Source organism: Phyllopteryx taeniolatus, chromosome 7 (genome assembly GCF_024500385.1).
Source record: "Phyllopteryx taeniolatus isolate TA_2022b chromosome 7, UOR_Ptae_1.2, whole genome shotgun sequence".
Classification (NCBI taxonomy): Eukaryota; Metazoa; Chordata; class Actinopteri; order Syngnathiformes; family Syngnathidae; genus Phyllopteryx; species Phyllopteryx taeniolatus.
The window spans coordinates 20,626,668-20,640,473 of record NC_084508.1 but is presented as its reverse complement, the minus strand read 5'-3'; the positions used below and the strand labels follow the sequence as shown (position 1 = coordinate 20,640,473).

Genomic DNA, 13,806 nt, shown 5'->3' with positions numbered 1-13,806 from the left:
ACCCTTTATCACATGTAATACTGTACTTAAGATATATAAAGTACGTACGACTCGGTAAAACACATACCGGAAGTGACGACACGTTAATTACTTTTCCGTATTAGTAATTTAGTATAATTCGTTGTCTCCGTAAAAGAAAATTATTCTCAGTAAAAGTAACACATTATTTTTAGTTGCATTATTGAAAAATATTTATTACGCTCGGGGTAATATGTATTTGACCTGTTTACCCAGGATGCACTTGGCTTTTGCCATCTTGTCTGGTGGACGAGAGGCAGGCAGCAGCTAGCAGCAGCAAGCAGCAAGCAGCAAGCAGCAAGCAGCAAGCAGCAAGTAGCAAGTAGCAAGTAGCAAGTAGCCGAAAGCTTCCAGTGGCTATCTGTCAGCTAACAGCCACAAGTCACTTACGACACTAAGAGGCCAGACTTCAACGACTTTGACGTATTTTTTTTTCTCTCCGCCGCTGGATTATACTTTCTTATTCGAAGGACCCGAGAGGAATGTTTACATTATGATTCCACACCTGTTGGTATTGGGGCAGGCGAAACTAGCTCACTTGAGCTAACTCGGCATATCGAGAAAGAGGGAGAGGTGGCCTCACAAACCCGGGCCTGCCTCCGATTGAAGTCCCGGGGACAGCTGCTGAATAAGTGCGACAAGGGGCTGCTTGTTGTGGACTCCGTAGGACGCAAGGGCGGCTGACCGGGTGTCAGAGAGAGGCCGGGGAGGAGTGCAGTGACTGGACACTGCACAACGTCTCAGGAGTTTGGGAGAATCTTGGACTGTGCTTGTGACTTCTCAACGGGTGGACTTGGCGAGAGATAAACGATATGGAAAAGTACTGTGTTGGTACGTCTCCGTTTCTCATCCTCAACCAGTGAACTGACCAGTAAGAACCGACGTGCGGCGCTTCGTTTCATGTGGGAATACACTGAATCGACAGAGCTAGCCAACATGTCGAAAATGCCAGCGAAAAAAAAGAGTTGTTTCCAGATCACGAGTGTTACGCAGGCTCAGGTGGCGGCCAGCAACACTGCAGACGACACCGAGAGTCTGGACGACCCAGACGAGTCCCGAACAGAGGATGTGTCGTCGGAAATATTCGATGTTTCACGAGTCGACCTCGCTGTGTGTGATAGGAACTCATCCGAGGAAACATTAAATAACGTGGGAGACACGCAAGAGGGTCAGGCCGCTTTGACAGCTTCTGTCAATGAGGGTCTCCCCAATAATAAAAGTGCAGTCGGCGGTGTTTTGGCCCCGCATCATTCAGCAACAAATGTGTCTGCAGCAGCAGCAACAGCTCAGCCAATTGCTGCTCCTGCTGCCACTGTCCCTAGTACCACTGTTGCTCCTGTGAATACCTGCAGCTCTCGCTTCAGGGTCATTAAATTAGACCACGGTACCGGAGAGCCCTTTAGAAGAGGGAGATGGACTTGCACTGAGTTCCATGACAAAGACTCAGATTCAAATGGCAATCGGACTGTGGATAGCATCAAACCAACTGTAACTCTTGATCACAGTGTAGAACGGGACAGTGGAATAGGGACCACCAGTAACATCGCTCTCTCAAGCAGTGCTTCCTCCTCCCAGGCTTTGGAGAATGCTGTGGACAGCGGCCACACGGCTACAAATCCCACTCATTCTTCTGAGACTGTGCAGCAAGGCTTTGGCTTGGTCCCCCAGATTGGGAGTGGGGCAAGTGCCTTCCAGCCCACAGGTTACTCAACAATATCATCAAAGCAAACGCAACACGCGCTGGTCAGTATGCAACCTGCTGCCCCCCAAACTTTCCTCTCAAATAACCTCAAGGGTGTGCACCAGGGTTCCCTACAGCAGAAGTCTCCCATCCCGCCTCCTGCCACACAAGTCCAGCACTTTCCATATTCTAACCATCCCGTGGGCCAGCCAGATTACCGTCAACAGCAGTTTGGTTCAAACCCTCTTCCAATAACTCCTCATTCTGTGGGCCCCTCATCTCTTATCTTGCCAGCTGGCTCCTTAGCCCAGGGACTAGGGGTCGAGGCACCCTCTGCCCAGGGCCTCCTGCTGCACATGGCACCACGCGGTGGTCAGCAGCAGCTGGTCAACCATACACAGCCCTCAGGAGGGTTAGGCCTTGCTCCCAAATCCTCTGCCACCAGCGGTGTCCTGAATGTGCCTGTCACATTGCCCACTACCACCAGTACCCCTACAGGTGGGGCGAGTCAGGCGCCTTTCATCATTATTCAGCCCCAAGGGGCCCATGGAGGTGCCACCACAGGCCTTCTCACTGGATTCAGTAACCAGGCAGAAAATGGTCAGCCCAAATCTGAAGTCCTACCTCAGCCCAGTGGCAGTGTGTTGCCAGGGAAAGACAATATGAAGCCTTTCATCACGGAGGGTCTCGGCCTTCCCAGTCCTGCTGTCAACAGCCTGTTTGGCATCCATATAACCATGGATGGCGATGAGGACAGGTAAGAAGTTGTGTTGTGATCATATATGTTAGGCTGTTGAAATTGTTATAGTATAACAAAGAGATTGTTTTGGGAGTCACTGATGGTTTAGTAGTTCCCTCGCCTGAGTCCCTTGCAGGCAGCTTGGGTTCACTTGTCACACAGTGATGGTGTGAATTTGAGTGTTGATGGTTGTCTCTCTCGATATGTGGCCTGTGATTGACTGTGATCAATCCTGGCTGACTTCGGCTAGACTCCACCTCCCTGCAGCCTTGAACAGGAAAAGCAATGATTGATGGATTATTTTGGGAGTTTTAATCAAAATTGTATTTTCTAATCTCTCTCTCTCTCTCTCTCTACCCCCCCCCCTCAAAAAAAAACAACCTATATGCAAGGATCTCGTTGATGTGGGTCCTGCTTCCGAGACGCGCAAAAATGAGCAGGGTCGCATAAAACATGATCAATCTGCCAAGCATTGCTTACCTGTGTGTGTGTGTATGTGTGTGTGTGTGTGTGTGTTGCTGAAGTGCTTCAGCAAATAGTGGATACAGGAAATACAAAAAAAGCATGAAAGAGAAGACATTTGGCTGCAAATGCGTCCACCATTACAAGATTTATGCAATAAATACAGTAAAATAACATTGAAGGTATAATTTATTAACTATTACAATTATAGAGTAATGATTATGTTGTGAAACTGAACAGTATGGAGAATTATTTTTATCCTACTATAAAACATACTGGAATAACTTTCTCATGGTAATGTTCTTGACATAATTTTAAAAATATGGAAATTCAAACTAATTGATGATGTTAATTTCTATAGGTTGGCAGCTCTGCAGTCATAGAGTAAAAATATATCAATTCGTCAATGCATTGCAATTCTCTGCCGCGCTAATCAATATAGATTAAGCATTCAGTCGATTCACCTGGCGCTTTGCGTGTGATTCGCGTTGTATGTATGTATATATATTTATACTGTATATATATATGCATGTATGTATGTACAGCAGCTGAAATAAGTATTTAACACGTCACCATTTTCTCATTAAGTATATTTCCAAATTTGCCATTGACCTGAAAACAACCCAAGTAATCCACACATACAAAGAAAGTAGAACAAATATACTCAGAAATTAAGTTGTGTGTAATAATGTGAAATGATACAGGGAAAAAGTATTGAATACACCGACTGGTATTTAGTAAATACTTTGCACAAAAGCCTTTTTTTGCAATGACAGCTTCAAGACGCCTCATATATGTAGAAACCAGTTGCATGCATTGCTCTGGTGTGATTTTGGCCCATTCCTCCACACAAGCAGTCTTCAAATCTTCTTTTATGGACCTTGAGTTTCTGTTCTTTCCATAGATTTTCGATTGGATTCGAGTCAGGTGATTGGCTGGGCCATTCCAGCAGCTTTATTTTATTTATTTGAAACCAATTGAGAGTTTCCTTAGCAGTATGTTTTGGATCATTATACTGCTGAAATGTCCACCCTCGTTTCATTTTCATCATCCTCGTAGATGGCAGCAGATATTTGTCAAGAATGTCTTGGTACATTTGCCCATTCATCCTTACTTCAATAATGTGAAGTTTACCAGTACCATTTGCTGAAAAGCAGGCCCACACCATCATGTTCCCACCCCCAAACTTCACTGTTGGTATGGTGTTTTGAGGGTGATGTGGAGTGCCATTTCTCCTCCAAATGTGGTGTGCATTATGGCATCAAAACAGTTACATTTTGCTCTCATCCGACCAGACTATATTCTCCCAGACAGGAGACAGACAGTCCTTGGCTCTTAGACAACTCTTCTGATAATTCTTTGCACTCCTCTATCAGAAATCTTGCGAGGCAAATTTATGGTGTATGATTGGCTTTCTACTTGCGTATTATGGCCCCAACCGTGCTCACTGTAACGTTCAGAAGCTTAGTTATGCGCTTGTAACCAATGCCATCATTATGTTTTGCAACAGTTAAATTTGCGATCGTCTTGCGACAGCTCTCTGCTCTTACCCATCATGTGATGTGTCTTGACTCACACCCTGGCAATAAGACCTTTTTGTAGGCCATCAATTAGGACTGAACCAGCTGATATTCATTGGCACTGACAAGGGGCTGGGTTGCTGTTTGATTATTGATAGATTTTTGGGGTTGTCTTGGTTTCCATGCCTTTTTGCACCTCCCTTTCGTCATCCATCCATTTTCTGAGCCGCTTCTCCTCACTAGGGTCGCGTGCGTGCTGGGGCCTATCCCAGCTATCATCGGGCAGGAGGCGGGGTACACCCTGAATTGGTTGCCAGCCAATCGCAGGGCACATACAAGCATTCGCACTCACATTCACACCTATGGGCAATTTAGAGTCTCCAATTCATGCATGTTTTTGTGATGTGGGAGGAAACCGGAGTGCCCGGAGAAACTCCACGCAGGCACGGGGCGAACATGCAAACTCCACACAGGCGGGACCGAGGATTGAACCCCGCTCCTCAGAACTGTGAGGTTGACGCTCTAACCAGTCGTCCACCGTGGCGCCCTCTTTCGTCATGTGTTCAGTAATTTTTCTCTGTCATTTGTCATTTTTACACACAACTTAATTTCTCAGTTACATTTTTTTTTACCATATTTTTATGTATGGATTACATGGGTTGTTCCCAACTTCTGGTGAGATTTTCAGGTCACCTTTGGAAGTATATTTAGTGAGAAAAATGGTGACGTGTAAAATTAATATTTCAGCCGCTGTATGTGTGTGTGGGTGTGTGTGTGTATGTATGTATGTGTGTATGTATCTGGGGAGATGCCAACAATTTAAATGCTGTCATTTCTTTCTTCAGCAGTGTGGGCATGCCTTACATGCCTCTCTTTTGACCACAACCATAATTAGGCACACTGAAAGTACTGGGGTTATTCCTCAAGACATAGGCATTTTTCTGCTGTTGTGTTGAAGGGGGTCATGATTGATTGATGCTCCAATGAAACTGGCAGAGACGGGAGGAATTTTCAGTCTTTGACATTAAAAAGGTTCAAAGCACTGCATGGTTAACATATCCTTTTTAGATCTTCTCAGCCCCCTCATGCAAAACTCTATTCAGCCATGGGTGGGTGGAGTTTAGAGAGGTGTTAACAAGCAAGATACACAGCAGGAAGTATTTAAGGGCCTGATTTTTATTTGTATTTCCGAGTGTGACTATGAGAGACACTATTCTGCCCTATTAGCTGTAAAACCATGTGAATGTCGAGTCTTTACTTGCTTACAATACCCCTTCACACACACAGCAGCTATTTTTAGGGGCTTTCACAGGGCTCCCATACTCCTTGAACTAAAATGTTGCCACTTGCCACACTTTATTTGGCAGTAAAAATTAGCTGGAAAAAAGGATGTTGATACCACAAATTTCACAGTTGGCAAATCATAAATATGTGCGTCCTGTACATGTTAACCAATGGTCTGTTCTTTAGTGCTTAATCAATTGGTACAGCCATAGGAAAAGGAGGAGGGTTAAGTTTTCAAAGGTGGAGGGAGGCCTGCTCTGTATTGTCCACTGTCTAGATCACAGGTCTCAAACTGGTGGCCAGGGGGCCAGATCCGGCCCGCAACATCATTTTATGTGGCCCGCGAAAGCAAATCATGTGTGTCGACTTCATGTTTCTTGTGAAAATACCAAAATTGGTGTCTTGTATAATGTTGAGATATTGTAAGCATTTTATGTTAACAGTCACCTTTTTGAAATAAATAAAATAAATAAAAAAAATTTATTGGCTTCTGATTTTGAAACTAGTTATCCATCAATCTGTTGTGTATATGTCATTATATGAGACAATATTTTATATGGGTTCACAGTCATAACGGCCCTCCGAAGGAAGCCATAACTACAATGTGACCTGTGACAAAAATGAGTTTGACACCCTTGGCTCTAGATACTGTTGAAGCTTATTGTTGTTTACTAAGATACTTTCTCCCTGCAGCATCACTGCAACTGACTTGATAATGTGCACAAGTCAGGAACTGTGTCTGTGTGTTGCCCCATATATTCATAAAAGGAACAACCGGTGCCCCTTTGTTGTTCGGAAAGACAGGGAAAGAGCGGAAAGTGGACTGACAACACTGCATGCCTGTGTAGCTATGACGATGTTGGCAGCTGGACAGGGCATTTAATGGCCGTAGAGAGAGCGAGATCACTTTTAAATAACTCACACACACATGCACACATCAATGAGGACCACAGTGAGCATCTAAAGTTTGTTTGTGCGTGTGTGCGCGCATGTGTGCATGAGTATAGGATGACATGGCAGGATGATGTCTGGTCTGTGGTCTGATGCTCAAATCAAGTCGTCATAGTGTTTTTGTTGACAGCGTAACTAGGTGTTGACTTATTCATGACAGATTTTTTTTCAAAATTGTCTGGACATTGTAATTTGTCAGTCTTGTCAAAGTTTAGTTTGACATCACCTTTTCTGAGTTTTGGCACAGGAACTTGTCTTCTTTTAATCCATCCATCCATCCATTTTCTGAGCCGCTTCTCTTCACTAGGGTCGCGGGCGTGCTGGAGCCTATCCCAGCTATTATCGGGCAGGAGGCGGGGTACACCCTGATCTGGTCGCCAGCCAATCGCAGAGCACATATAAACAAACAACCATTCGCACTCACAGTCACACCTACGGGCAATTCAGAGTTGTCAATTAACCTACCATGCATGTTTTTGGGATGTGGGAGGAAACCGGAGTGCCCGGAGAAAACCCACGCAGTCACAGGGAGAACATGCAAACTCCACACAGGCGGGGCCGGGGATTGAAGCACGGTCCTCAGAACTGTGAGGCAGAGGCTCTAACCAGCTGTCCACCGTGCCACTCTTCTGTTAAGGATTATCAAATAATTTGTTCTTCCCTGCTAAAGCTACTGCTCCCGTGACCCGGAAAGAAAATGGATGGCTGGCTGGATAAAATGTACATTTCAGCTACATTAAATACTTTCTAACTAAAAAAAAAAAAATATAATCAAAACAGCTAAGCTTGAGCCGGAACTACACCTGTTTACAATTGAGACATTTTAGCAAAACAACATGAACAAAGTATAGAGTCACCAGAAATTAAACAAGTAACCGAGTAAAAACATTTGAAATAATGATGAGATACTGACGAGGTAGCTTTGTTAGCCTGCGTTCTAAAGCCTGGATAAACTCACACTGTTCTCTTATTTTCCCCTTAGTTTTCTGAGCTGCTGATTTTATGCCTTCGCAGTTGTCATATTCTTTCGGCCACAAACTAGTTCAGACTGAATCAACAGGGTCTTTGCTGGTTGCAGCCAAGTGGCGCACTCCATTTTTCCTCATTTCCCTCAAGCCACCATTACAAAATCAATTCCAGCCAATTGACAAAATACTTAACACTTGATTAAATGAAAAATCGGTTACTGTGTCCATCCAGGTTCTGCTAAAAAAGCTGGAATTCTGTTGTAAATGGCCTCCTGGGAATATCGTTCAAACCAGATATTTTCAAAGTAATTGTGCAGGTTTTTAAAGAAATTATAACTAAATATATTTGCGCATAAATACTCATTTAAACCTGAGTGTCCCAGCACATATTCGGCCAGCAATCAACATCTATCAATGCCTGTGCAAAGGTTAAGTTTCCCTTTCTATCCAGGGTGGGATAGAACAAACCACCAGAACAATTACATTAAAATGATTGAGCTCAGGTTAAGTCTTCCACCCACAAGGCAATGAACTTGGGCCCAGACATATGTGATAGCTGGCGTGTGATGTCACCACGAAACCTTGCACATCCACATGTACTGAATGTCAAGAAAAGTTCCAGTCTGATAAGGAGTGTTTTGAAATGTCAAGTTGCAAACTGGGTTCCATGATCACAGTGGAAGGTGTGAGCTTGTCTTGATTTTGCTGTTGTTTAACTTGAGGTTAATTGGGATGGTGAATACAGGGGAAACATTGAGATCTTTAATAATGGCCATTTAAGGCAGCAACAACTAATATGGCCACAAGGATCCTGTGTCACCACAGTAGTTTTTAGTTTCTTCTGTGATGGACTGACTCCAAGTTGCTAAAAACTGTATATTTTGCATTGCCTTGCCAAATATACAATGGTAAAAAGTTTTTTCTCAGTATATTCTAGGGCTGCACGGTATTGTAAAAAATGACATTGCGTTTTTGTTTTTTTTAAACCTGCGATATATTATTGCGATGTGAAATAATACAGGATCAGCGTTGGGAAAGTTCATTTTCTACGCAAACTAGTTCAAAGTTCAGTTCATTGTTCCAAAATGAACTAGTTCAGTTAATAGTTCATAATTTAGAATTTTGAACTAAGTTCACCAGTCCAAAAACAAACTAGTTCATAGTTCTTTTTTTTCATTATGTTCCTGACGGGCTATTACCCTCAAAATACTGGTATTTCATTTCCCCATTGTTGCCACCCATTCAGTCCACACTGGTCCAGCTGCAGCTTTCACCCTACAATCTCAAAAATATGAGGAAAAGGTTGGGGTATCAGAATGTGCATGTTATGTATTTATAATGTCGTGCCTGCCCCTCCCTCCATTCTCCCTCTTGGCAGTTTGACAGTTTAGGGGGAGGGTGTGTGGATGGGGTGCAGTGGACATTCAAACTGGGGACATGTGTTATGGTTGATAAATGGGTTGCTGCTATGGCATATACACAAGGGAGTATCTCATTTTCCACTGATAGCCTGACTGTGTTAACTTCCATGGGACAAATTCCTGGAGCCTTGAATGGCATGGATTGTCAGCTTGAGCTAATGGATCTCTACCAGTTTGATTTTGGGACACTGGCCGAATGTGGCTAATCTGATATACCCCCCATAGTCCTAATTCTTCTGAAACACTCTCTACTTTACTCTAGTTGATCTGCAGTATTGTATATATAACGTGGCTTCTACCTTTTGTCTTGTGAATATGAGTTGATGTTTCCAGAGTGTTTCTCAAGGTTGCCCAAGGCCGGACCATGCAAAATTGCGGAAAATACTTCTTGCTGTCCGGGGAACCCACTTTTATACAAAAAAAAAGAGATTAGGTAAAAAGTCTGTTTTTATTTAAGGTTGTTAACGTGTTCGTAAGTCAGGGCTACCACTTTATATTCCGTACCATGTTGCAGTTCACGGATTCATGACTTGAGAGTAGTCGACTTTGCCCACACACACGAGGAATTTGGGTTGTAAATATTGAACACATTTATTATTTGGGATTGTCGGCCCCGGCCCGTTTCGGAAACTTATCTAGACAAATCCACTCTTAACATACCTCAAATTTAAGGATAATCTTATAGGATGATCTTATAAAACATAATATAGTCTGGCATTTGACATCCTTTGTCAGGAAGGGGCAAAATCTGGACAAAAGCAGCCAGATTGTGTTTGTGTGTATGTGTGCCTTAGCTGTAAATGGGGCAAAAGTCACTCCATAACCCTTTGCTGGGCCTCTGGGGCTAATTAAATTTGTCGCCTTAGGCCACATTCTTAAACTTGCCCCCTACATGTAAACACTGTAGTGTATACAGTATGTTAAAGCTCCAAACAGATCAGTGGTTGAATAATTTCTGATCACAGCACCTGCCCGATTATGTCAGCAAGGTATCAGGGTTTACGTCCAATTAGACTGGACCAGCCAAAGTGAGTAAACAACTAAGAGCCCATTATAACTACCTCTCTTTGTAGTGAAGCTGGGGCCTCATGTACAAAAGGTGCGTCCGCACAAAAATGTGCCGTACGTTCTTTTTCACGGCAAAGTTCAGTTGTATCAAGAAATGACCGAGGAAATGTGCGGTGCATCACGCCAACTTCATCGCTGGCGTACGCACGTTTCTACAGCTTTTGGTGTTTTGGCGACACTTAGAGGTTATGCTGGGAAACTGTTATAATAAATCTGCACATCAGAGACACGTGAACAATTAGGACTGATGAACAATTAATACCCGGCAACATTTGATTTCAACAATGTAAAAGAGGCAAGGACTCAGAAATTATTTGTTAACTAGTGTATTTAATGAATCACTGATATTTGTAAGGACACCTATTAATTGATCAAGGCGCTCAATTATGCCTCCTGTTGCCCTCACAATCGCTTCTTGTGACTCTAGCACATGCACTGGGAAAAAAAAAAAAAAAAAAAGAGTCCTTTGAATTTACTTTATGTGAACATGTATATTGCTTGCACATGATTAAAATGTGTTAAAATTACATTTTGGAGAAAAGGCGTCAATTATGTCATTTTAACACATTTTAATCATGTGCAACCGATGTACATGTTCACATTAAGTAAATTCAAAGGACTCTTTATCAGTGTGCATGGGTGAGGACACGGCCAGTCGGGCGGGCAGTAGCAGCCGGTTGTTGGAGCGTCGTAGACGCTGGGGATGCCGGAGGAGACGGCAAGAACGGTGGATGCATCCCCCGTCTATGACACTATAGAGACACCGGGGAATGTTGACGAATCCTCTGAACATGTAGCGCGTGGCTTCGACTGCGTGACCTCTCCTGTGTATTCAAATAATAAATCGAGTAATGAAACAGGAGTCAAAGTTTTTGATAACCTATTTAATATGCTGACATGCTTCTATTTGTGTGTTTTTTTTTTTTTTTGTCCTGTTCGGCTGTTAGGTCAAGCAGAATGGAAAATCTGTATCCCTTTAATGCCGGAACAGTTTTACTGTGTCACAGTGGAGTTTTTAAGCTTCCGCTGTGGTATTATAATTGAGGTTTATTGAGAATCAGACTTGATCAGTCGAACAGAACAAAGTTTCTAGAAGGGAGAGAGAAACAAAGACAAAAGACAAAGCACTAATTGTAAACAGGATGAGAGAAGTAAATCATTACATTATCTACAACAATGAAACATTAAATATGAGTGTTGCATGGGACTGTAGTGCTACACCCTGTGAGGGAAGGACAGGACAAGATAGAACAGGACAAGGACAGGAGAAGAAGCATGCAGGACAAGTGTCGTGAACCTGGCTGTACAACTGAAGTGCGGTGGCATTAATTATGTAAGTTATAAAAGTCTACAGAGTGAGAGTATAAGAGAGGGGATACACAAGCGATTTGCATATTCATGAGTTATTTCTTGCAGTGCGTGACCCCACACCCAGTGAAAGAGTCTGAGGGGTGTGTGCCTGCGGATACATGCAAGTAAATTGATACCAGTTTACATGCACAAAGACTGACAGAAGTGTCCTGTAATTGCTGTGGCCGCACTGCCGCGGCTGAGGAACCGAGTCGCCCCGAAAACTGGCCACCCAGCGGGGGCCGCAGAGACCCAATGCCACCCTCCAAGCCAACCACCCCACCCCACCCACCGACCCCCACGGCCCCCCCACAACCCGCAGGGCCCGCGATGCAGCCAGTCCCCGCCCACCCCGAGGGCGGGAGAGTGTCCCTTGTTGGTTGGAATGGAGGGCGGATAGGGGCACCCGACAAGGGAACAATTAAGGTGGGGCGTGGGGGGGAACCCAAGGAGCAGCCGCAGGGCACGAGAGGTCAGCCCCAACACCAAGCAGTCATCCAGCCCAGGGGGGCCCGGCCTCAGGAGCAGGGCCATGCAACTAAGTGAGATCCACCTCCCCCCCGTTACTATGACTGTCAGTTCCCCGACTGGCAGTCATTGGCCCTACCCCATGTACCCCACCCCCCCAAACCCACGACCCACCGCCCCCCAGAGATAGGTGTATGTGGTGTATTAAAACATAGGGAGTGTGTGTGATGTATTTAAAATCCAGGGGGGGAGGCAGGGCGGAGGGGCAAGGCGAACGGACCGGGAAACAGCACAGACGTGGTGAAACCCAATCCGACACCCACAGGCTCCCGATCCCATACCAGTCCCCCAGGAACCCTTTGATATGTGTATGTGCCCAGATGTGATTAGTGAGAAATATATACAGTGAATGGTGTGAGTGTGTGCTAAGTGAGTGATTAACAGGCATGGCTCTCAGGTCGGGCCCATTAGGCCGGACAACCACCGATGAAGAGGGCCATCCCACCCAGACCCGCAGCACCAACCCCGCCAGCACCCACTACCCGCCCCTGAGCGTAGGAGCTGGACCCCCCCGCCCCACAAACCAGGCAGGGAAAAGAACCCCACAGCCCGCAGGGGACCGCCCGTCTCCCCCACGGGAAGAGGAAGAGGCGACCGCAGCGGGACGAAGGAACGGAGCACCCACGGAACATGGGCGAGTCACCATCCCACCACCATTACTCCCCAGGAGGTCACCCCAGTGGTTCCCCCCGACCCCCGAGATCAGGAAGGAGTGAAAGAAAAGTCCCGCCCCCACAGACTCCGGAACAGCAAACACAGGGACAAGAGGAGAAGATCCCCACAGCATGCATGTGTCTTTTCACCATGCAAACCGATCTAAAATGTGTGAAAATAAAAGGAAATAAATAGAATAATAAAACAACAACAACCTCGACAACAAAGAATATAGAAGTCCATTGTTTACTTTCATACTTATGAAAATAGTCTTGCTATTGTCAAATGTCAGATGGCACCCTACTCAGGCAAAGGAATCAAGAGTCTAGATTTAGCATGTTGAGGAAAGGTGACCAGCTATCTACGTATATGTGTAATTTATTTTTTCGTTCTGCTGATATTTTTTCTTACTTCTATTTGAATTCAAAAGATTTATTACAAATACCATACATACAACATTTACACATTGGACCTTTCTCTCATAGGGCTGAGTGTAGGTTACTGTATGAACACTTCTGTTGTGAGTTATAAAAATATATGGTATTTACCTTGGGGTAATCCGAGTCAGCCACATGTGAGAGTAGTGTCCCCCATGATTGCACCGACTCTCTTGTCAAACGGGGTGAGGCCCTCCGCGCCGGTTCTTCCGCCTGTTTTGGCCACACTTTGGCGGTGGGCAGCTGTCCTCCGCTTCACATCCACCTTAATGTCTGACCACTTGTTTTTTTTGTGTGCGCTATTCTGATTCCACAGCATTGACAGCCGCACACACGCTGTTCCATTCACTCCTCTTTCGCTTGTTGCTAACACCGGAGGACAGCGTGCCAAAAGTGGATTTTCTTCCGCACCTCCACTTCATTGAGCAACTTCCCATTCATAAAAAATATTTTTCTTCATTACCTTGCTCATTTTCCTTTTTTTCTGATCATGCAGAGATCAGGATCACAGGTGCAGGGTTCATTTAAATATGATTTGCATATTTAAATGTGGGCGTGGACAGGGAGAGGTCAACTACTCTTAACACGTGCGCTCAATTCTACGGTGATTGGGATGTACGAAGGAAATGTGCTTGGATTCATGCTTACGCACAGATTCATACATATGGATATTTTTGTGCGTACGACGTTTTATGGATTTGAGCGTATGCCATGTTTCAGTAGAG

At 44.7% G+C, this 13,806-nt stretch overlaps 1 protein-coding gene across 2 annotated transcripts in view; it reads left to right on the top strand.

Annotated features, from left to right (window-relative positions):
- The first annotated feature begins 242 nt into the window (after positions 1 to 242).
- The window catches only part of tsc22d2 (TSC22 domain family 2), a 36,378-nt gene continuing 22,814 nt past the window's right edge, over positions 243 to 13,806 (top strand). The window contains exon 1 of one of the 2 annotated variants that reach the window (XM_061779117.1): positions 243 to 2,456. In XM_061779117.1, the coding sequence (XP_061635101.1) occupies positions 919 to 2,456 (1,538 nt within the window). In that variant the 5' untranslated portion in view covers positions 243 to 918. The remainder of the gene's footprint in view (positions 2,457 to 13,806) is intronic. The other variant, XM_061779118.1, reaches the window with a different exon arrangement.